At 39.8% G+C, this 25,458-nt stretch overlaps 1 protein-coding gene across 1 annotated transcript in view; it reads left to right on the top strand.

Moving 5' to 3' along the window:
* col13a1 (collagen, type XIII, alpha 1) overlaps window positions 1-25,458 on the top strand; it is a 100,061-nt gene that overhangs the window by 50,249 nt on the left and 24,354 nt on the right. The window contains exons 5-20 of the mRNA XM_080036671.1: window positions 1,046-1,081; window positions 2,323-2,349; window positions 9,989-10,039; window positions 13,220-13,255; window positions 13,820-13,846; window positions 14,108-14,134; window positions 14,608-14,634; window positions 14,750-14,776; window positions 14,994-15,020; window positions 18,439-18,480; window positions 20,495-20,578; window positions 20,871-20,912; window positions 21,016-21,033; window positions 21,415-21,441; window positions 21,819-21,863; window positions 24,826-24,852. Of these exons, the coding sequence (XP_079892797.1) occupies window positions 1,046-1,081; window positions 2,323-2,349; window positions 9,989-10,039; window positions 13,220-13,255; window positions 13,820-13,846; window positions 14,108-14,134; window positions 14,608-14,634; window positions 14,750-14,776; window positions 14,994-15,020; window positions 18,439-18,480; window positions 20,495-20,578; window positions 20,871-20,912; window positions 21,016-21,033; window positions 21,415-21,441; window positions 21,819-21,863; window positions 24,826-24,852 (570 nt within the window). The remainder of the gene's footprint in view (window positions 1-1,045; window positions 1,082-2,322; window positions 2,350-9,988; window positions 10,040-13,219; window positions 13,256-13,819; window positions 13,847-14,107; window positions 14,135-14,607; window positions 14,635-14,749; window positions 14,777-14,993; window positions 15,021-18,438; window positions 18,481-20,494; window positions 20,579-20,870; window positions 20,913-21,015; window positions 21,034-21,414; window positions 21,442-21,818; window positions 21,864-24,825; window positions 24,853-25,458) is intronic.

Raw genomic sequence — 25,458 nt, 5'->3', positions numbered from 1 at the left:
GCATTTTTGTCACACCTGCCTAAAACGTTTGCACAGTACTGTATACCAAAGAAAACAGGTCACAGATTGGCCTTAGCTAATATCTGTATAGGGAAAATTCAGTATCTTTTAATCCTCCATCCTGGTAAGATATACCATACAGCCTATAGGGTAATAATAATAAAATGTAGAAATATCAGGAAAAGCAAGAAAGGAGGCAAGACATACAATGTTTTTTTGCTGAATATTGTGAGTAATCTTTACAGCCCACAGTTTGTTCCGCTCCGTAAACTGTTGTAAATGGATGCATTCCTGGCAGAGTTGCCCCTCTGGGTGTTTGCTGCCCCCAGTGGCCGTTACATATGTCACTTGGAGCAGAGCTGTGGTATCTCTATCATTTAAAAGCAGCAAATGAAGGTAACCACAGGTAAACCAGGACAAACATATTTCTATGCAGTGGCAGAAGGACAAAGCAAACCAAAAACCAGCAAAAAAAAAATGTTTTGCTTCATTGTTTCATAGTAGATCTTCAGTAATGGCCACCAACAACTTGCCTCAAATGATGTCATAGTTGACTATTGCTTTGCAAAATGATTCCAAATATCTCCAAAAAGGAGTTTTGGTTTGGGCATGACTGCATCCATTTGTTTTTCCCCATCATAAAGGAATGCTTGTCTCTCATCTCAACATCAGGCATGGCATGTTTAACTGACTAAGCCCTCTCAACAGAAAGGATTGTCTCCCAATTAAATGTATACCATCACATTAATATGTCTGAAAAGTCTGTATACCCAGTGTTAACATCTCTTTCTCACCCATTATGTTCAATAATCACTTCTAACAAACAGTGCTAGATGTGTTGTCACTGATATTCTTCTAATGTCTCAGTAGAATTTGATTCATATTAGATTCTATTCTGTTAGATGATACTAGATTATTGTAGTAACTACGTGAAATCCCAACGAGTCTATGAGTCTACATGTCAAGGTATCCCTTTAAGACTAGCTGACTTCAGTCTAACACTCTCATTGACCCCTGTTCTTTCTGAATTTGCATTGGTTAATAGGGTGACAAAGGAAGTATGGGCATTCCTGGGAGAATGGTGAGTGACTTGGGTTTGTGCACAAAGCAAACTGTAATAGTGGTTTTATTCATTTTGACACAGCCAATGGCAATAGCAACATATTAGTTATAAGCAAAACAGAGAAAGGCCACTATTTTTAGGCCTGGTATGTATTTATTCTTAAAGGCCCTATATGGACTATTCTACCCCACTGGGGATTTCTATTATTTTGGCTGATTAGAGCTCTTCTCTGGTCTGATTTGGTTCAGGCGGGTTGTTTGATTGACAAGCCCCTCACCTTTTAGGGCGGGCTTATTACACCTAATAACATTCAAATGAGATCAATATATCATATGCTCTTGTGTACTATACAGTCCAGCATTGCCGAGCTGCAACCAAAGCAGAGGTTTTAAACAGCCAAATTACCAGGAAACACCTATGGGGTACTTTGGGGCCTTAAAATGAATGTATCACTTATTAATTACATAAATATTGTACGTGCAACATTGCAATTGTTGGCTGATTGTCATTGGTAAGCTTTAAGTTATTGTGGTAGTAAGTGTCAGTTGTTTAAGTGGTAGTTTAAGTAAGCCTCACCTTGTCTTGCTTGTGCCAGCTCATAATACCTTAACAAATTGTTATATTCGTTCAGAGGTAACAAAGTCAACAAACCAAAACCTGTTTCCTAGCCTTTTTTAAACAGCATAGCATTACTTACAATATGAATTAAGAGCATTGCAATTTCATAAAAGTCATTGTAATCACTTTGTATATGAGAAATGACAATTTTTTAACAATATCAATAGAAAATAAAGTTGATGTTATTTTGTTTCAACATACTGAATTGTTTCAGTGCATAGGGTGGTACAAACTGAGAGCATATTGGCTTATTGTGATCTAGTAAACATATTGAATTACTAATTATGGTCACAGATGTGCATTTTAATATGTATGACAACAATGTAGAACGCAAACAATCAAATAAAAAATAAAAAATCAGTTTGGAAAAGTTACACAAATGGTTGGATGAACAATTAAAACCATGATTTCAATATGAGAGGGGATGTTTCAGACACTGTTAAATGACACACTGAGGCCTATATCTTCCATTTAACTTATCAACCATTAGCTCCCCTTAGCACTTTCACCACCTTCCGTCACTAGTCCTGCTGCATGCCCCTGAACCCTCTACATATCTCTAACACTGGTTCCTCTCTCTTGTGTCTCTCTCCTCTTCACACCTTGTTGCATGTGTCTGTGTCTGCTGTGACTGATCCCAGGGCTTAAAAGGACAATCAGGGGAGAAGGTAAGTTTAGGAGCATGTGCCATCGGCAGGATTATGCAAAAAAAAATGAAGCAATTTAGCACCATGTAAAGGAAGACTACACAATTGCCCAATTATTTGCTTGTTTTTGGCTTGGGTCACTATGTGGTAAACCCAGTATGCTTGCATCGAGCGAGTGGGAAAACAGTTCAACATTAATTTGGTCATTTGATACATAGCTAAATTTTGACTTAGTGGGTGGTGGTGTTGGTGGTTAGAAGTGCAGAGCTGTGCTATTTATTGTGGGAACAGGTAGCATGTGATTTGTATCAGGTACTCAGGTCATGTATTTTCAAACAGTGAGTATTCTGTAAATGGTTTCCCACCCTGGTTGGATTACCCGAACTCTTCACCCTATGAAACACAATAGTAACAATTTGTCACATAAGTGTCTGAAATTCCAAATTTTAAGACTCCCCAAAGAAAGCGGGGAGACATTTATAGAGGCCACAGCAGAGTAGATGAGGAAGTTCTCAATGACAATTTAAGGGTGAATAAGGTTATATACGGAAAATAATAAATCCTGTTATTGGTGCATTGTGCAACAGTTCAAGCTTTCTTCTCTGTCATGTTGAAGAGCGCATTAATATGACCTGCCAGCTGGTAGAGAAAAGATTGATATTGGCCTCGGGGTGGAAATTATATGTAAGACTCATTTTACTGTAGGCCCTGCTTTCTCCCACTTGGCTTCATGAATTGCCAATTTGTGGCAACAGAGACTGTCAAAATTAAAGGGATAGTTCAGTATTTTTTAAGTGGGGTTGTATTAGGTACTCAGCCATAGTTAGTGTGTTACCTTATGGAGATGGCGGTCAGCACAGTCATTTGAAGGAGTTTAGGGGAGATGTCAGTCAGTGCGTTTCCATGGCACAACTAGATTAGATTATCACATATATCGAACTAGACACTCGAACGGACCGTGTCACTTGTCTGAGTTTACATGGCCTTTCAGATATCGGATAAATGTCCAATGCATGGCTGTCTCCACTATGCTAGGTGGCGCTGTAGCCCTTTCAACCATGCTTTCAACAAGTGTTGAAAGAGCCACGTCCGGTTCTCTTCCGTCAATAACCCATGTAGCCATGGGTGTAGCCTATCACGCGCAGGCACACAAGCACAGAACGAGAAGTCCGATAAGCGATGTCCGATCCCTGTATACATGCAGAGAGAATGCCGACAACGAACGACTTATCTAGGTGTTCTTATCCGACATCTCTTGTCCGTTATTGTGCCGATTTGTGTGCGAAGTAGATCGGATAAAGGTGTTTACATGCAGTTTAAAAGTCCTGTTGAAGTCTTATTCGTTTAGTTACCCGATTATGAGTCTGCATGTAAACGCACTGACTGTAGCAGAAGTCAGCCTTGTACTTTTCTCCACAAAAATGCTAAATATCCTTAAAAAAAACATATATCTGTTCAATTGTACGCTGAACTTAGATTTTTTTTCCACGGCTTAGTTTGCCACCAGACAGACGTATATTTTTGTTTTCTTGTGTCTCTTGAATATTCTGCAGTCGGGCGGCAATCTAAAGGCATGGGAAAGACCTCTGTTTAGCGTACTGTGGAACGGATATTCATTCTTTATCAGCAGTCATAAAATCCTAGCCTGGCACCGCCCGCCTACCTACTTCCACTCAATTTTCATTTCCCTTCGGTAGTCAGTCTGGGTCCGCGGTATATTCGCAGGCTTTCTCAGGATAGATTTTTGCATGACCAATCAGCGAACAGAGGGAGTGGCTGAGAACAATGAAGTGCGCCAGTTTCAGTTGCAGAAGCCGGCACATGACATACAACGCTATGCAATTGGTTGGCAGATCCAGAGTGGCACTGGGCAGATCCAATAGTTTTAAACTTGAACAGACACTCGCCTTCAAGTGAGTTTACGTTTGTCAATTAAGCGACCTTCTGTACAAATGAAATGAAGTAAGATGGTCTGGTAGGACCAGGCTAATACAATCCCACATTTACCATACAATTGGGACTGATATAAATTGTGTAGGTAAGCATTTATATATGTGGCGAATGCTTTTCTACTGGCCCCCTCTGAAATAGTACAACGCTGACTTCTGCTACAGCGACGTTTCTCCCAAACTCCTTATGACTGCCATCTCCATGAGGTAACATACTTAATATGTATAACTAGACCTCACACACCCACTTCAGAAACACTGGTTAGGTTTTAGGGGACTACAAATACTAATTATAATCTGGAAAGCTCTGGCTCACTATATCTTGTCGATGTCAGCACACTACCCCGAGGAGATGATTTAGGGAGAAGAAATGTAGACAGGCAGGCATGCATCCTCTCAGACACACTGTCAGACCATCAGGTAGTCAGTAATCCAGGAGGTTGTGGAGGCATCTACCTGCATCTTTCGGAGCTTCCCACACAGTGGGTCCAGAGAGTGGTGATTGTCCTTCACCTTGAAGCCTGTGATCTTTGTCATTCCTGATCACACATCCCTCATGTTGTTTTGCTGGAGCTTGCTCTCCACCTTTTCTGTACGAGTCCTCACTCCCCCTCTGTCTAACATTCAGCTCTCTCCATGCTCTTCATTAATTCCCGGTCTCCATCTCTGAAGGCTTTCTTTTCATTCAGAAGTTCCTTCAGATCTCTGATTAGCCTCCTAAAGAATAAGCCCTGGTGAAGATGGTGTTATCCACCCAGAAGTGGTCATCTCCGTGGGGCTTTCAGAGAACATTCCAAACAGACCTGTAGAGCCTCCTGTGTGATTCCTGTCCACACCTCCTCACAGTCCTTGTGGTCACAAATTGCTGCTGAACAATAAGTGTGTAGGTAGATGTGAGAAATACCTGATTGTGATCTGATCTTCCAAGAGGGGAGAGAGCAGTGTACACTTCCCTTACATGTGTATATAGTAAGGTCCACTGTTGAGCAGTTGACTTATTGTTGAAATGTTGGCAGTGTGGCAGAGAGAGATCTATGGTTAAAGTCTCCAGAGATTGCCATGGAATCATTTGGGTGTTGTGTTAGGAATATCTGATGACATCTGAGCTGATGACAGCAGATGCCTGTTTCTGCAACAGCTGAAGGGCGGATGTGAAACATCAATGAGGATAGTGCACGTGAACTCCCCTTTGCAGATAATATGGACAAAAGTTCAACGTCCGGGCCACAGAGGCACTTCACAGTTACATGTCCTTGGTTGCACCATCTTCGGTTCACAAACCTCCTCCTCCTCCTCCTCCTCCTCCTCCTCCTCCTCCTCCTCCTCCTCCTCCTCCTCTTTCTTCTTAACACTGCCTGCAGCCTGTTTGTCTCCCTGTCTGGCACTAGCTCTGTATCCACAATTTAAATGGTGCTATATCAGGCAGTAGTGGAGTGTTAGAGAGTGTTATCAACTTGTCCTGCGTTTGCCATGGTGATCAAATTGACAAAGGTTTAAAAAGCCGGAAGAAAACCTACTGACCTCTCAAATAGTGCAAATACTGTCGCTTTTCCAGGAGCACTCTAACTTACGTTACTTTACAAACAGTCTCTATTCAGTTGCATTGGGAAAAAAACTACTCACCACCACTAACGTCGGGTGAGTTTTCACCCGAACACGTCCCTGTAGAAAAAAACAGGGATGGGAGCAGGGAACCAATTCTATGTCATTGAGCAGCTTGAAGGTACTGAAGGACGACAGCAACAAAATATAAATCATGAAAACAAAATTGGGCGGGTGAATTTTCACCCAATGCTAGTGTTCTAGGGTTAAATGCATGGCTGCTTTGGTACCATGTTAATAATAATAATAATAATAATAATAATAATAATAATAATAATAATAATAATAATAATAATAATAATAATAATAATAATAATAATAATAATAATAATAATAATAATAATAATAATAATTGATAGGATTTATATAGCGCTTTTTTGGAGGTCACTCAAAGACGCTTTACATCTCATAGAATACATACATAAGGAAAAAAAAACGAAAACAAGATACAAATTCAAAATGAGGTTTGGAATAGTCAGGTGTGGTGTGGGTGGGTCAGGGGTCATATGCTTTCTTGAAGAGGTGAGTTTTGAGTTGGCTTTTAAATGAGTTTATTGAGTCTGCATTTCGGATGTTTGTGGGGAGGGAGTTCCAGAGGGTTGGGGCAGCAATGGCAAAAGCTCTGTCTCCTGTGGTGCTGTGCTTTGATCTTGTGATGGGGGTCAGAAGGTTGGTGTTAGATGATCTGAGTTGGCGAGTGGGGGAGTGACGTTTGAGGAGGTCGGTGGGGGGGGGGGGGAGAGGGCAAGGTTATTGAGGGCTTTGTAGGTTAGGAGCAGGATCTTGAAATTAATTTGGTGTTGTATTAGGAGCCAGTGAAGTTTTTTGAGGATGGGAGTGATGTGTTCTCTTGAGCGGGTGTGGGTGAGTAATCTGGCAGCAGAGTTCTGTACATATTGGAGTTTGTGGAGGTGGGTGGAGGGGAGGCCGTAGAGGATGCTGTTGCAATAGTCCAGTCTGGAGGTGACGAAGGCATGAATGAGTATTTCTGCAGTGGAGGGGGAGAGAGTGGGTCGGAGGCGTGCAATGTTACGAAGGTGGAAGAAAAATACTTTTGTGATGTTTTTGATGTGGGATTTGAAGGAGAGAGTGGGATCTAGGAGGACTCCAAGGTTCCGGACCAGGGGGGAGGGAGTGACTGTGTGTCTTGGGTGGAGGGGACCTTTTGATCGCTTTAACGCTATGAAATGCAGCAATTTGCCATAAAGGCAGCTAACAGGTATACATAAACGAGGCAAGTTTAAAAATCTACTTTGCAAATGTTCTCTGAGAAAGGATATATATATATATATATTGAACATACTTGTTTTGCCTCTATGATACTTGTGTTTTGGTATGTAACTCCTATTACAGCACTAGCTAAACATGTTAAAGGTCACCTATTGTACAATATGCAATTTTCCATGGTTTTTTACATTAATATGGGTCCCCTGCTGTGACTCCCAAAGTATGAGAAAAAACAACCCTCTCTTCAGGGCCAATCAGAGCACACCAGGCTTTATGGAAGGTGGGGCTTCAAGAGACAGGCTGTAAAACAGAGCATTTCAGACAGAGGCTGAAATAGGAGATTCAGCAATGGCATTGTGAGAAATATGAAGTGTTTTATGGGACCTTGGACACAGTTTCTAGTAGAGAAAGCAATCACGTCTTCATCTATAAGCTTTATCAGAGTCAGAAACAGCCCCTTTACAAATATGATAGGGCAGAATGTGCATTGAGAGATACTTATTCTTTACCATCATACCACAACGACAAGTGTGGTTTATCAGCCAAGAATCTTTAATGGGGTCAGTCATGTGAAACACAAGTAGTTTCAGCCTCATTCTGACTTTGTACAGAACAGAAATCGTAACCTGACCACCAAGACAGTAAGCAGCAAAGCAGACATCCTAATGGCAGATTTTTGGACGCTTTTACAGATCTGAATCCAAAATAATCTAGTGGATTCCTTATTCATTTCTAGGCAATGTGCGGTTAGTCTCTTACAGTAGCTGCCAGGACAGGAGGAGGTTTAGGAAATGCAGGAATCCTACACAGCAGATCAAACTGTAGACCATCTCTTGAAAAGAAGAATCTCCCCCTTGGAAGGAAGAGTGAGGCAGGCACTATGAAAATCAGTCAATATGAGCTTTAAGAGAACACTGTGCTCTTTATTGCTGCTGTGGGTTTTGTGGGAGAGTTAGTTGTTGGTGCAAGCAACTGGCAAGCTGAGCAAGAGAGAGAGAGAGAGAAAACAGAAATATACGATATGATTGGTCTTACAAAAAAGGAAAAAAAGGGGAAGAAAATCTAACAAAATACATTAGCAGATGAAGAGTCTCCTCTAGATGGGCTTAAGGAAATGTATTTCATGAGTACATTTTATCTACATTGTTTTATCTGCTTGCAAAACCACAGCAATCAGTTTTATGTGCGTGCATTTGCTCTGATTCTGACATTGCCCTGTTCCTTATCCTCTTGCAACCAAAATATCATATCACTGCACGAGTGTATCTGCAGACCTTAACTGGTCTAATAAAGCTGTAGAAAACCAAGGAATGAATGAAAAACTGCCTCAGATGACCCTTTTTCCATGATTACGTTTTACTTCTGTCCTCAGAGTGAGAAAAAAGTGAGAAAAAAAAGATTCTTGGCATGCTAAAGTAGATTTCTTCAGAAATATTTAGAATCACCGTGTTCTCTTATGGATGACTGGGACTATCATACTGTAAGTCCTTGCAAAGATTTCCCTCTAGAGAAGCAAGCTTGTAAGGGAAACCTGAGTTCATGCCGGTCTGGTGTCAGTGGTTCATGGAATGATGTGAGGGGGTCAGAAGGACCGCATTCTGCTGTCATAGTGCAAATCAGTTATTTTGTGTGAAAACGACAGCAAAGAAAGAGGCACTCAGGTAATGTTTGTAAAGCACCTCTGAATTTTTGAGTCACTGTGTAGTTATTGAAAACGGCCATGCAATCAGAACCCATTTGTCTTGTGTGAAATTCAAGCAAAGTTACTGACTGAAATCAAGTGTGGAAGAAATGCTGGGTGGCACACTAAAGGAGGGACCTGCACCGACTTTTAGGGGGGGGGATATTGCTATTGAATATCATGGAAAAGCTCTTTTATTTATGCAATGGAATTCAAAAACTGAAAGTTCCATATTTTCTAGATGTATTAGACATTAGACATGACATTTCAGGCTTTTTTTTGTTTAACTTTTCAGGACTTCGGCTTACAGCGTATGAAAATCAAAAATCCAGCATCTCAAAATATTAGGATATTCCATAAGGCCAATCAACCCACCCACACTCATTCAACGGACCATATGTAGCTGTGTTAGCTTGCTGCTGCTGCTGCTGCATGGGATTGTATCAGCATAAGGCAATTTTGCGCAACATGATGCAAACGTTACAAGCTGCACATTATTCGAAGCACAAGTGGATTTTTATTCCACAAGGAATTTTTGTCAATATCTCGGTACGTTACTTCAAAAACTCACCTGAAGGCAGAAGGGCTTATTCTCGCTTTCACCCATAGACTGTCAGCGTCCGACTGTAAAGAAAGTCAGGGTGACTAGGGGAAGAGTGCATCGCTGACGATAGGTTGTCATAACAAATTAAAAAGTTCATTTGGTCTAACCTTACTTATTAAGGGCTTATCATTTTGATGGAGAAATAGTTTATTTAGGCTGTCACATTAGGGGCAGCTCAGCCAATGAGGGCAAACAGGCTTTTGCCCGGGCAACAAAAGTAATATCCTAAACACTAATACTAAACACATGCAATTGTTTTCTGCTGGTTTAAACTTTGACACATGAATGTGTGCTATTGATCAATAGCAAATTGTCTAAGATAACAGATCCAAAACAGAAAACTTCCCGCAACTTAACCTACTACTAGCCATGCCAATAACTTCACTGTGGAACTCTCCAGGGTTTGACATTATATGCATGTTCACCGCGGTTTCCTGAGTGAAGCTATTTGTTAGAAAGAGACACATTGCTAGATCTGCCACTGCTTTCGCTATTTACCTTCAGACTATGACATCAGGTGACAGGATAAGCTAGTGAAATCCACTCTCCAGTTTATCCTCTGTTGTCTTTACTTCCTGTCTTTCTATGTGTCTATAGGGAGCACCAGGCGAGCCAGGTCTGTCTATCATTGGACCAAGAGGACCTCCTGTAAGTGTCTTCGCCTCTCCAAACACCTTCTAAACCACTTGTCTTAAGTCAATGCTACCTGCCTACTAGCTTTTTATTAGCTCCCATTTTAGTACATATTTGCTTAACACATCTGGTTCTTCTGTTGATTAAACTTTACAATTGGAGAGTAGTTGTGGGGGTGCTGGGCTCAGGTTTGGGCTCTAGGCTAGCCAAACTGTTTTTAAATCAAGGGACTGGGTGAATGCACTACAGATGCCGGAATAATGTTATATACTGTAATTACAGGGATTTTGACGTAAAGTGGGTCATTAGTCATGCTTGTTTTATGAGAAAGGCAAAAGCGAGAAACTCTAGCCTGGTCCAACTGGGGGGCAATGTTGGTATTCAGACAGCAGGTCTTAGTGGATTCTCTTTTTTTTTTTTTTAATTGTATTTATTGAGTTTTTCAGGTTTTATACAGGGAAAGAAAAAAAATGCATGTTAAATTGAGGAAAGTTAAGATAATAACGGATCAACTTAATTATACATGGCATCTGCTAGGTTTTGCTATGTGGCATAGGCAGTACAGCATATCTCCTTAAATTACAGCATCAATTACGTGTTGTATAGGGAAAGGATTAATTCCATATGACACAATACACAGTCTAGAGATTACATAAAAATGATATGCCATCCAATTTGACATCTCTTATAATCGGGTTAGAACAGACAGGCAATAAAGGGTGGCCCGGTAGGTACCAACCGGACCCAAGAGAACCGTAGAATACACATAACATTTTGAGTGATCATGTATAAATAAGAGCTTTTTGTATACTTTCCAAATAATTTACAGATAAGATGAAGATGCAACAGAAAAAACTGATAAAAAAAAAAAAAAAAAGATAATAATTTAAATAATTAGGTGGTACAGTACAGATACACCCAGCTACACATTTGAGAAATCAATCCAGGCTTGCCATGTTTTAAGGAATCTCTGTGGATTACCTCTTACATTATATGTGATCTTCTCCAATGGCATGCATTGGTTGATTTCATTCAACCATTGTGAGTGGCTGGGAGGATCCTCAGCAATCCATTTAGATAAAATACATTTTTTTGCAGCTGTTAATGCTAGACCAAAAAAGTGAGCCAGATAAACAGAATTGAAATGCAGAGTGGAATGATCTCCCAGTAGTACCATTGAAGCTGAAAGGCTAAATTCCATGTTTAAGACCTTCTTAAGTGTATCTTCTATAGCCTCCCACCATAAGCCTAATTTTGGGCATGCCCAAGTCATATGTAAGAGGTTCCCAATCGCAATTTTACATCTAGTGCAGTTTGGAGAAGTATTACTCTTGAAACGGCTTAACTTTTCAGGAGTGTAAAAGAATCTATGGATTGTTTTAAAATTACAGAGTTTGTATCTTACACTAACTTTGTGTGCATCCCTAAACAATAGAGACCACTGATCGTCATCAAACTGCAAACCAAGGTCGCTTTCCCATTTTCTTCTGACCAAATTAGTGTTGGCTTTGCTATGTGCTACTAAGAGATTATAAATCAGGGAAATATGTTTTCGACCGATTTCTTTGGTTAATAATGATTCCAGCTTAGAGAGCTTTGGTTTATCCAGTGAGCCACCCAGTTGTGATTTTATATAGTGTCGCATTTGGAGATATCTAAAAAAGTGTTAGTGGATTCTCTTGATATACATTCACTCGTGGGAGACCCAATGATGAGAATGTCTTTGTCTTTCTTCTTATTCTTTCCAAAGAAAAGAGGGCATTCCCAAAGAGTCAAGCCAATTTGAGTGGAGCACACACATCTGTTTTTGTAATATACGGTCATTACAATCTATACCTGTTGTTTGTGCCCAGTCTCCCTGAATGGAAATAGCCATTTCTAATGAATAACAGGCGATGGAAAAAGCTCCGTACAGTATAGGAGTCAAGGCCTAGTGAACACAGAGGACCAGTCAATCAGAAAGACATAGAAGTTAGTTTAGCACAGCAGGGGCGATTGGCATGAGAGGCTCCTGTAGTGACCTGAGGTGGTACAAGGTAGTTCATTCAACAGAGAAGTGGGGAGAATACTAACAGGAATGGACAGCTTAGGAGAGCAACGTTCCTCAACCACATGCCACATTTTAATGATCACATTAGACTACTTACATGCAAGAAACAGTTTCAAGGGGAAATAATGCTTGCTAGCTATGCAAGTATTGTATGCAATATTCATTACCATGCCAGTAATAAAGACAGTGAGTTTGAAAGGTGATCCTTGACTTTGGGAATAGTATTCCCTCCCCCCCCCAAAAAAAAATACATCTGGATCTTACAACCACATCTGGTCTTACTCAGCAGGCGGATGTTTTCGATTTTGCTGATCACTTTTAGAACTCATTTAAGTTGTCTTAAAAATTTATTTGCAAAAGGTCCTGTTTGAACATGTGTCTAGTTCAGGCCTGTGTGTGTGTGTGTGTGTGTGTGTGTGTGTGTGTGTGTGTGTGTGTGTGTGTGTGTGTGTGTGTGTGTGTGTGTGTGCACATGTCAAAATAATAACAAAAGAGTGAACCTTAGAGACAACTTAAAGGAATACTTCACCCATTCGGAACCAGTGTTCTATCATTATAAAATCACTATTATAATATAATGAATGAGGTTTTTCTTTCCTCAGTCTTCCCTTAGTCTTCCCTTGACCCAGCTGTCCTGTTAATCCTAACCCTTACTGTGATGTCACAAGAAGGAAACTGTAGGGTTAGACAGTGAGACCATAAAACACTCTTTCTGCCTTTTCTCAGGCTAAAATGATCCGATTTAATTTTCTTTGCACATTTATACTAAATAGGATCTCCGAGTTCAATACACCTTCATATTCCAACCGGTGAAGTAGGCCTTTTAAAGTATATGTATAAGATTGCACTATTGATTTTGTAAATACTAGTTTGACAACAAAACCCTGGACTCCAGATCAACTTGCTGACCTGGAGATTGCCCAAGACTATATGAGCAGCTTGAAATGAACTGACTTTGAATTCATAAAATGTTTCTGTTAAATCATTATTTTTTAAAGAACAAATAAATAATTCCAGGCTTTGTGTAACTACCTGTGCACTACCTCTACAGTGTGTTGCATTAGTCACATTCACCACTTTCTTCCATTGTCGTAGCCTCCATCTTTATTTTCACAAACGCACAAATGTTTTGTCTTTCTGTTCAGGGACAACCTGGAACAAGAGGATTCCCAGGCTTTCCAGTAAGTCTTCCTATCTGTCAGGTTGAAACCATAAATAACATTTTGATCATTTGTGTAAAAAGCTGGAAATTGAAATTTAATTTAGTTAAACAAGCAAAAAAAAACAGAATAGTGTGATTACAGTTCACATTTTGGAAGAGGAACAATACACTGCATTGTTATCAGAAATAAATCCTTTCTTCATAGAGAAAGAAAACTGTCTGATCACTTAAATGGAGCGATACTTTTTTTCTTTTTACAATGCTGCTAAAGGCAATACATTGTAACATACTGTATATCCCTGATTGAGGCCTGAATAGACATTTCACACATTGCAGTCACTCTGGCACTTACAGAATGTGTTACAGCTTGACAATTCATACTAAAAAAAATATAGTTTTAACATTTCCCCTGTTCCAAATGTATGAGGTTGTGAGTGATTGATAGAGATACTGTGAAAAGCCATCTTAATAATTATGTATTTTAGTCCGTTTTTTCCAGCAAAGTTGTAATGGGTTGGCGCAGAAATTTGTGATGAAATTGCTCCATATGTGTCAAACATCTCCTTCTTTTCCTTTATCTAAGGGTCCAATTGGATTGGATGGCAAGTCGGTGAGTTTCCCCGAGTTCCTGCCAAAAAGTGAAATAACTGAGTAACTGAGTGCTCCTTTATGGCACAGAACAATTAAACAATAAATTATTCTGGTCATTGCTACAATATAAATCTCTATTAATGTCATTACTGTTATCATAGGATGGTGTTTAAAATACTATTGATACTCCTAAGAGTGAGTTGCAAAAAAAAGGGGGAAATATCTGATTAGATTCTTTGAATTATTTCACAACCTGCACCTTGTTTTACTGTCCACACAGGGACACAACGGACACAAAGGAGACATGGTGAGCAAAACTTTTTTTTTTCGCAAGGATAGTTGCACTATATAACCATAACCATCAGTAAGGCATTCATCTGAGCCCATAAAAAACACATTCAAGGTCTGTTACATGCAATGCACAATACCAAGCCAAATAAAATATAATGCCGAACCTCGTTTTTTGCCTAGCTGCGTATTTAAGGAAAAACAGAGTCCTGGCCTGATTTATGTAACACAGTAGTGGACTAACAGTGGTTGGCATGCAGTAATAAAAAGGTTGCGACAGAAGGGAGCTGTAAGCCACACTTAATGTGTGCCCCAAAACAAGCCATTGGAATAGACTCATGTAACATAACTCTGATGGATATCTTGAGATTTTTGCTATTCTTTCTTCAATGAATCGGGACATTTGTACTGAGTCATATTGTATTATGTGTTAAGCTGTAAACCGATGCAAATAACACTTTCAAGAATGACAGTGTTTGTGTTCACTTCCAGGGTCAGCGTGGCCCTAAAGGAATCCCAGTAAGTTTTTGGAAGTCTGATATGAATACCTGTGATAATAACCTGCTACTCTACCTGTTGAACCAGTCATCTACTGTGTCTCATTTACCTGTGTTTCTGTGCTGTGTGTTTTTAGGGGGAGCCTGGACCCAAAGGGGAGAAGGTGAGACATTGTTTGCAGTATAGTTGACAGTTTTGGCCAGTGAATAACACATTCTACAGTCCACAGCCAGCAGGGGTAGAAGAAGTATTCAGATTGAGTCGTTACTTAAAGGACTGTTAAAGGAGTGTCCGGGAGATAGATCTGTGGATTTGGAACTAATAATCAAACTACTATGTGTGGTCTCATTACTGATTGGTCTTTTTTCTGTTCTCTCCAGGGCACTTGTGGAGACTACACACACCGCGTAAGAAAACTTTTGCTATTGGACTCATTCTCTTTCATCATTGGCTATCGCCTCTTGATCATTGTTTATTCTAAAATTCATAAATTATTTGGAATCTGTAAATGTGGTCATAACCTCACAAAAACTATACCTGTACTGTGCATCCAACAGCTTATGTCATTAGCTCTGGCTTACATGAGGTTTACAGATGTGTTATGTCAGAAAAAGAATACAGAAGTGGGAAGTTGGAAACTACTGCAGAAGCTGGACAGGCAAAGCGGGTATAGCACCATGATGGGTAGCACATGTGGAGCTTTGGCCCCCTCCATCTGGGTTTGGCAAGTCGAGAGAAAACAAAGCAATTACTGGAGGCCGGAGCACACAGTCAGACGTGATAAGAGTGTGCGGGGTGCCAAGGATAATAGTCTCCTGTGTAAAAGGGGGGATTTTTCTAGCGTAGACTATTTACTGTAATTCAAGTCACTAAACTACTTCTACAAGGAGTTTTTCTTCTTGGTTATAAACATTTGCTACGCTGTAAAAGCCCCTCAAAATAATAATTGCATTATTGCTTGATAGTGATAATGTCCTCATGCTGTGATTTACATCTCTGGACCAATTTTCCCAATGGTGAGTTCAGAGGAAGAAGGACCTGGGGGAGGGAAGGGGGGGGGGATTTTCAGTTTGATATTTTGATCCAAGGAGGAAGCCCAGCCCCCCCTTTTTTCTCACACGCTGGTATGCCTGTTGAATATGTTTTCCATGTACCTCCAGAGCCTACTTGCAGAAATCTGTATGTGATCTCTGTTGTCAGTGTGAAGAGAATTTTCATTCCAGGACAAAGCCAGCAAGATCGGCATATATGTATTGTCTTTTTTATGTCATGCTTATTTTCAGCAGCAGCCCCGGTCTTCAAATGATAATTCAACATTTTGGGACATTTGAAAGTGAAATGAGAAGATTGATATCAATGTCATTGTTATGCATTAAAACGAACCTTGGGTCAGGACATGTTGACATAGCTTAGCATAAAGACTTGAAGCAGTAGGAAACAGCTAGCCTCTTTCCAAGGTGAAGCAAGACGGATATAATAATATATTGCTGGAACATGGGAGGCAGTCAATAAGTGGGACCACTGTAAAGGCCTCCGGAGGAATTCATTGAAGACTGTTGGCACTGTAAATACGTCGGGGACGGACATAGGCCGGCCCTGCTGTGCTGATGTCCTGCCAAAAAATAAACCTCAAACCTCAAATGCAAAGAAACTAAAAAGAAAAACACTTTGTGGTTCTCTGGAGTAGTTTCATTTACCTGAGAAACCATAATTAATTTCTCCCTGTAATGTGCTGGGCGAGTGAAATAAAGTGGGCGTTAAAAGTTCTATATGCAACGTTTTTCACTCTACACATAGCCAAGCTAGTTGTTCCACTGCTTCCAGTTGTTATGCTGAGCCTAGGCCAACCACATCCTTACTCAAGCCATGCATTTAACTCAAAGACGTGACATTGATATCCATCTGAACATAAGCCACTAAAAGAAAAGATAACAAATACAAATAGTGGGCAAATTCAAGTTGTGTATTTTATATCCTATACATCCCTAGATGAGGTTTTGATGTGATAGACCTTTTATATTGGTAGCTTTTTAGTGGTTATCCGCTCTTAAAGTATAGGCTAATAGAGGCGAGACAATGCAGGTGAATAGGGTAACATCTTTAACTTGTAGATATCATGAAACTTTGCCAGTTGATAACTCACTAATAAGCAATTATTTTTTACATTACACTTTTTTTCAGAAATGTTTGAACACATTTAGCAGTATTTTACTAATTATGTGCACATTTGCATATTTTTTTTAAACCCCAAACTGTTTAACAACTGGTATTGGAAGAGCCAGAGTTCAAATAATTATTTAATTTTTGCAACTTATATGTGTCCAAAGATTTGCCCGAACAGAATATGGATTCGTCCTTTTTTCATATGATAAATAAAAAAATACTATCTAAAAGAAGTGTTGCCTTTTAGGCATGTTTTTAAGCAGAACATCTCTCATATAATTGGCATGTTTTCTTCTTAAAAACATGCGGAAAAGGCAATCCTATTTTGTGATAGTAGTTTTTGATTTATGATATGAAAAAAAGGTCTTATTCATTTTCTGTTTTGAAAAAAAAAAAAAAAAAACACAACTAGAATTTGCCTGCCCAGATGGTACGATAAGTGACGTTTAGGGACTTGGCCCATGGACTAAATCACCTACTTCTTCAATCTGAAATCATCTTAAAGTCAAACGTCACAATACATGACTCACTTTTTGTGTAGTTTGGATAATGGCTTGTTGCAACTATTACCAGCACTGACTGAAATGACCACTTCCCTGGTGTGTAGGGCACCTTTGTGCAGGATCTTCCTCTGAAAACCCTGGCTGCCTTGCGCTCCAGTCAGGCTCTGATGTTAAAGGTTTGTGGGTGGATAACCCTCAACAACAGAGGTGTCACCAAGTCCTGCCACAAAGAGAGCCAGGGCCCCCAGATCCCAAAGGGGATCCTCAACATTCTCCTATCCACCCAAAAGAAAAAGGTTCAATGTGTCAATGAGGCGGTTCATAGATATAGTAGCTTTTTCAATTGCATCTGGAATCGAGATTAATTGGACAAACTACTGAAGCACAGATATGGCATTATTGAAATTGAATAGTTTAATTGAATTTAAAAAACGTTTTTTCCATGTGCATGCAAATGATGTAATACAGAATTAAGTGGCACAAATATAGAAATTGCTGACAGATGGCAATTTAATTTTTTAGTATTCATTTTTATATCTTCAAATGAAATGAAAAAGTCAAATAAATTTATGGTGATGGCGATTCATGCAATTTGAATATTTAAACATCAAATTATATATTTTTTAGTTATAATATTAATTTTGTCATACATGCTGTCTAAATTACATTGGAATGTAACTAAATGAGTTCACTCTGATATTGGCAACCCCTCACTATACATTTAAACCGATTTCCATTTGTGGTGGATCGCTGGAAATGATGAGGGCCAAAGCATCAAACTTGCCTACTTTTATATCATTTATACCCCCTACTTATATTAACTTATAACATGCCGTATATATTTCCATAGAAATAGTACTATTGAAATTGTCTGACTGATCACTCAATGAGAAAAGCTGACAATGCTAGAAATATGTTTGCCAAAGTAGTCAATATGTCTTTGGGGTTTCAGTTTCTTGGGTGAAAGTACCCTTTTCTGTCGATGTTAAGGTTTCTACATTATAACAATTGTGGAAATATGTACGCTATGAAAAAGTAGGCAAGTTTGCATGCGGCTGGTTCTACTGGGTGTCTGTGGGGAAATGTATCAACAAGATCATACCTGTACTGACCTCTCTAAACTTGAACCTGTATTTGATCACCATGGTCATCTCAACAGAAACGGCGTATTGTACAGCCCTGTGTTGGACACTTGGCCACAGTAAGTCTCAATGTGCAAATGGAGCTGTACCACTGTACTCTCTTTGTGGCAAGACTGGTGCCTACCTCTGCTCTGCTGCAATCTAAGGGCCTGGGGACAGTGATGCACACAATGAACAAATAGGGGATGCTTGATGATTTGCAATCAATAGCCTCATACAGACATTTGAGCGCTTTCATGTTCATTTGGAATAAAGAAAGCATCTCAATCCATCCAGCATTCACTGTGCCACTCCAGGCCCATAGTTTGCTCTGCTGGTGACTCTCTTTGTATTTTTCCTTTCTTCAACCTTGTGTCCTTTTTTCTCCCCTTTGCTTTTCCCAATTCCTTGCTTTTCACTCTCATGTTCTATTTCTCTGTTTCCACCATACCCCTCCTCCCTGTCTTTTTCTACCTTATCTTCTCTGTCTGGCCTCCTGGTGACCTTTGACCTGTGACCTTTTTGCACCTGTGCTGGCCACCTGTGCGCTTTGTGACTTCCCCCTGGCAGATGTTGCCCATCACCGTGCGCAACATGCCCTCAATAAGCCCTCTAATCCTAAAACGCCTCAAGGTACAACTCTCTCTGCCCCCTAGCTGCCAGCGCCTGTCATCGCAACCTCTGCATCCCCTCACCGCCACCATGCTGTCATTAACCAACTTTTGGCTGCCAGTGCTCCTGAATGTTCAGTCATGTTCCAGGCAACAGTTTTTTTATTTTCGCAATAATGCACGGAAGGAAGTCAAACAAAAGTTCTTCATTTATCAGGTTGGAAACAAACCACAAAGCTTTCTTAAAAACTCTTAATTGTTATGGTTCTAACACATGCAAATATACATGCAAAGCAGATAATACTTTTAGGGCCATGTCCACTAAGAATGGATTGGACGTGTGAATAGCTCCATGAATTGCGGCAAAATAGCGCCCGCAATCTGCCCCGTTTTAAAACAGGATCTAATGGAATGAAATTTGCACAAAGTATATACTGTACCTGCGCTAACACTTCCACAAAGTTTGAAGTTTGCCCTTGTTTCTCAGATCACATGTGCCAGCTTCATAATGCTGGTTCACTTGCAAAAAGGGCAATGTGAAAGTGGACCACACCAAACAAAAACAACTAAATTCTATAAAGCAAGTGCACGAGTGGACTTTCCCAGTGTAAATGCACCCTAAATTATCTAAATCAGAGCAGGTAAACAATAATGCATTAAATGCTATGTCATGTTAACTATTACTCTCAATCAATCCATACAAAGACAATATATTTGTTGATTTCCAAAAGAAAAGTAGATTAGCGAGAAAATGCAAACCAGATTTATTTCATCCCTTGAGATCAATATATTATCTATATTCTGTGCTCATTGCATTAAATATCAATATCAAACATCTTCTGCGATCTTTAATTGCAACTCTATTGGTACGCAAGGGCCTTTAGTCATTTTTCCACATGGCTTTTCAAAAAGTTGAAGGACTACTTGAGTGTCACTTAATCCCACTGTGTTGCTATTGAAATAGAGGTGAAGGCACTGAGAAGGAAAAAGAATTAAAACCAAAACTGTGATAAAATACACTTACTAGCTTTCTAATTTCTTCAGCTAATGGAATGGTTAAAGTGTCATCATGAGCCCTAAATGTTAAACTTAAAAAAAATGATAACCCGTGTCTCTGTTGATGGAGTTGGGCACTAAATGTGAAAATCTTCCCTGATGTTTGTTTCCATTGTGTCTGTGGTTGGCACTCAAACTTAGTGATTGGATTCTTTATAGGTAATGGCTCAAAGTCGGCAAAGAGCTTAAGAGAGACTGGGAAAGCTAATAAGGGAACCATGAGTTTAGGATATTTTATTAATTTCTAAAGTCAAGAGAGAATGTTTGTGCTCATGCTTTGCAACCGCTTGCCTTGCTCCCAAGCTAACATTCCTCTCTACAACCCCCTGCTGCATTTATTTGAGGTGTGGTGTGAGGTTGTTGTGCTGCATGGCCAGTGTGTCCAGGTTGACTCCAGTATGGCAGGTTGTAACTCAAGGTCTCTTAGCAGGGCGAGCCTGGAGCACAGGGACCCCCGGGACCACCAGGGCCCCCAGGAACCCCTGGCCTGAATGGAGCCAGTGGCTCACCGGTAAGTGTTCCTGTGTTAAACCATGTAGGAGTTAGCATTAATGCTAGTGAAATACTGATAGTAAATGAAGCACTACATGAATGTATTCATACATATTCATGCATTCATCAGACATGAATGAATGGTGATTCATGCTGCATACATTTAAAGTGTTACCAAAACGTTATTACTATACTATACTTTACTGATTTAGAGATTTGGAAATGCATATGTGCAATTTAAAATGGCATCATGGAACTGGTATTGAAGATTTTAGTAGATTTTGTGAAAGCAAATGCTTTTTTTCATATAGGGTAAGCCTGGTGAAGCAGGCAAACCAGGGAAGGACCCAAGGGTAAGCTTTGGTTCAGTGACTATTTAACTTTAATTTAGTAAAAGTGGTAAATGTTTGTCGATGTGAAATTAACCTTATTGTGATTTTTACATTGTCTCTGCAGCTTTTACTAGGACTTAAGGTAAACACTTTTCTTTTCTTGTCATCTCATGATGCCTCTAGAATTATTACAGACAAACACACCCAGGCCCAGATAAAACAAGCCACATGAAACAGGAATCAAGTCAAGATGTTTCCAATTGCTCTCTGTGCAGCTGCTCTGAAATTCAGACCAATCCCACCTAAATAGCATTACACTTGTCCTTTGAATTTTATGAGTTCCCATGCATTCCCCCTCCCCCTCCATTTCCACCACGCTTGTGATAGGTTTAAGCAGGAGCAGTAATATCTTAGTTGGGCTGCAGCATGACCAGATAATCATCTGGTTGGAAAACTAGACTTTGAAGCCCTCATATCAACCTACTAATGTCCTGTATGTCCACACTTTGTTTTATCTCTCTAGGGGGAGCCAGGTGTGTCAGGACCGAAGGTGAGTTATTTTATGTATTTTGTTTAAAAAAAAAATATTGTCAGTAGATTCCAGGAAGCGGTCATATTGGCTAGTACATTTGTATTCCAGTGCAAAATCTATCTTACACATTGTCCATTGAGTTGTTGATGGAATTTGAACGGAACGCCTTAACCATCTCTGACCCCCCAGTTAGGGTTAACTTTTTTAGTACAGCTGTATACCTCTAGGGAATAAAGAAGCATGAAGTTGGTTTATATGTTTTTTTTCTTTTCTTTGGCTAGAGGGATGATTTCCCCATATTTTCCCCCTGTAATTCTGTTGTGTCCAATCACCTTTCTGTTTGCTGTCAACTTTCTTGAATCTTTGTTAATAACTGTGTTTTTGTCTCTCCACAGGGTGACCGAGGTGTTGTCGGTCCATTGGGTCCTGAGGGCTCAAAGGTATTCTTCATTTTTATAACTTTTTCACGTTTGTGTTGTTTTGTTTCACTCAACGTTTCATGCCGAGAAGTCACCACTCCCTCTAGCTGAGCCTGGAGAGCTGCTAGCTAGCTCGTTCCACAAGAAGTCTCCTTCACTCCCTGAAAGATTGTCCAGAGTCTTTGGGCTCTTTTTTACCTATCCTTGAGAGCTTTATGCCTTATTTGCCACCGTCAAAAGGCTTAAAATTAGCGTTTTTTAAATTCAAATTTAGCGAAGGTGGAGCAGCTGAGTAAGACACAACATACACCATGGCCTGCTACATGCGATCTTCCCGCTGAGTGTATTTTACTGATGATTCCCTGTATTGCCAAACTTAAGCTTAGCACCTGTAAATTAGAGAGAATAATAATCGTATTGTATCATCTGCATTCAGTCCAGTTCAAACTTTCTCCCTGTGATTTCCTCTTCTACATTTTCAAATATAAAATTGGCTCACACCGTTTATCGTTTACTGAGAGATGTCAGAATCGGAGGGGTACAAGTCACAAGGTAGAGTCTCTATGCTGATGAAATGCATATGTATATAAGGGTCACAGCAAAGTGACAGCAAAACTCACCACCTGCAGTTTTTTTTTTAAGATTTTGGGAAGCCATCTGGTTACAAATGTAATCAATCCAATAGCCTACTTTACCCATTCAACACAATAGTGAAATAAGAATTACCAACAACCACCATTTTAATTTTAAGTCCAACAGGAATTCAGATCTCCAGGACAAAAGCCCTCTGTAAACGTAACTTCAAAGAATTTCCCATTTCCCGAGCAGACTGTTTAAATTCCCACATTCCTGCCAAGAAATTATCATTTTATTTCTGTATTCATTTGGAATAAAGGAATCTCACGATTCACGAATCAAGGACAACAATCTGGAGAAACCAAAACAGAAGGGGGTTAAGTTTGCCAAATCTTTCATATTTCTATTAGTCAGCTAATATATTTAAGCTAAGAAAGAAAAAGGGCCTTAATGGTCAAATATGAACTACAGTCCAGTCTCACAATCTCCACAATATCATTGCTGACAGCCCTCCTTCCTCTCAATTTCAGGTTACAAACCTGGAAGTGCAGAACTCAATTAAAATGTTGTCTAAGTTTAAGTAAGGTTATTTAATTATTACTCAATGGCTACATTGAAATTTTTCGCATATCCCCTCTGAAGTTACCACAATTCAGAGTGGGTCAGAGTGCAGGGTCAGCCATAGTACTACCCCCTGGATTTAAATGCTACTTGAATACCTTTTCCCACCCTTGCAATACGCAGCATTTAAAGTCAGACAAAGATGAATTATTATTTTTTAATTACCGAGGGTAATGGTTAATGATGATTTATGTGTGGAATTATTTGACCTCTTATGCAAATACCATGACTTTCCAAAATCTCACCACTTCGGGTACCTCCAGGTTAACAGTTTTGCATCTAGATATTTCTCATCTTAGCTCACCCCACCTCAGGCAGATCCTGCATGTAATACTTAATGTCAACCCATACAGATAATGCTCAATCTCCAAAATATATGACATGATCCAAAATACAGTATAATCCAACACACATGGGATAGCACTAAAGCCACCTGGGAAAGAGACATAAAAGAAGAGATCAATGGGAGCAATGGGAAGACAGCATCTCACGCATACATACCTCCTCTTTTCAAATATGACAAGGCCTAATCCAATAACAATAAACCTCTTTTATCCAGTGTTTTCAGGAGGTAATGTCACTATTAAAACTGATCATATATATTGTAGACTAAAGAATTGATAAAGTGTAAAGATGTACAGTAGTATATGTATAATAAACTATAGGTTCATATCCTTTACTTTTTTCACTTCCACTAAACTCCACACAGAGCTAAAGCAAAGCATCTCAGTCATCTGGGTATCATCAAACTGTTTGGCCTCTGTTGTCACAACAAAACCAAAGTAGATATCTATAACATGACTCTCTGTGAAAGTCATTTTGCCTGAAGACACTAATGTTTTCAGTCACAGTGAAAAGACAGGGTTCCGCTGAAGTTTAGAGTGCAGTTTTCCTAAGAATGAGACCGCTGTAAGAACCTTGTTGCTATGGGCTTCTGAGCAGATTGCCTTGTACACATTAACCATTTTATCTTGCTTTGTTATTCCATGAAACCAGCCCCATCCTGTTTCACTTGTCTGCCATGAGCTTCACATCAGGTTACTGAGTTGACGGTCACTAAAAGGCCAGAAGGAGAGGCATTGGTTGACACTGTTTTCTGGCTTTTTCTCCCAGAGGTTGCACAAAAAGGGATTACATAAGTCATATGATCAAATGATTCAAACTGCTCCTTTCCTCAATTATGTAAGGCCTTGAACATTAGGGTTGAGCGGTATCCCATTTTTGCTCCCTTTAAACCTCCCCCAAATTCTTCCCCGGATCGGTACACAGTATTACCGAGCGATCGAGCCAGTGACCAGTCACTGGTCAGCCCCTCTTTCCTCTAGGCCATCCTACCAACCACCCATCACAATGTAACTCAATCCAACCTATGTTCCAAGTAAAGGAAACCAACACAATTTCTCCCATGTCATTTATTGTGGAGTATTTAAATCTGCATTCTTATTTTTAAGATGATATACATACACAATAATGCAGTAGTGTTGTTTTTTTTGGGGGGACCAACTGGTTTTACGTTCGCAATCTTTCCTTTCTACGAGACACATAGCGAGTATGAGCACTACGTCTAAATAGCTTTGTCCTTTTTAGACTAGATCATTTTATAGCATCTTCAAACACAGGCAGTGATGCTGATGCTGGACCCGGACAGACACCCTTTAGACAGCAATTAGTAGAAACATGCACAAATGACACAGCAGATGTTTGTCAAGGTAGTAATTAAAGGAAGTGGACTCTTTGCTTGCTATCAGTTGGTACATTTACAGTATGTGTCTGCTTTGCTTCACAGGGGGTCAAGGGAGACCAAGGCATTCAGGTAAGAACTTACACCCTTTGGTTTTTTTTCTGAAGTTTGCCTATAAAGATTGCAGCCCACCTACAATGTTCTGGTCAGGGCTACATTCAAGATCTTAGAAATGCTGAGTTTAAAAAGCCTCCTCTCAACGTGATTCCTGATTCCACCATATACTATTTTAATAAGACACCAAAAACACATCTGTTGTTGTTTATCCTAAAGACTCATTCACATCTAGTCATTTGGAGATACATAGTTTTTTCTGCTCTTTGTGAGTTCGATGAAATTTTAAACAAAGTCGCTCCCCCCTTCAAAGAAAGCGTGTTAATTGAGCCGTAATCTGTATCGAGAATAAACTATAGGTCTATATGTGAATTAAAGGAGGTTATTAATGAGTCACCTTGCCTTACTGGCCTGGATACAAAATCATCTCTCCACTAGCTACTGTTCAATTTACAAGGCAACCACTTGACACTTCTGTCCAACATGATTTACATCTACTCCGGTCTGGTCCATGTCCAGAAGGAGAACCTCCCTTTTTCTACCGAGCCTATGCTCCTCTTCTGATTCCCCCCTGCCTGAAAGTGCATGTCTGCTTTACTGAGCTGATGTTTCCATCCACTCTGT

This window comes from Ammodytes marinus, assembly GCF_949987685.1.
Source record: "Ammodytes marinus genome assembly, chromosome: 11".
NCBI classification, from domain to species: domain Eukaryota; kingdom Metazoa; phylum Chordata; class Actinopteri; order Uranoscopiformes; family Ammodytidae; genus Ammodytes; species Ammodytes marinus.
Note: the sequence above shows the minus strand (reverse complement) of the source record. Positions and strands in the feature narration are given on the sequence as shown.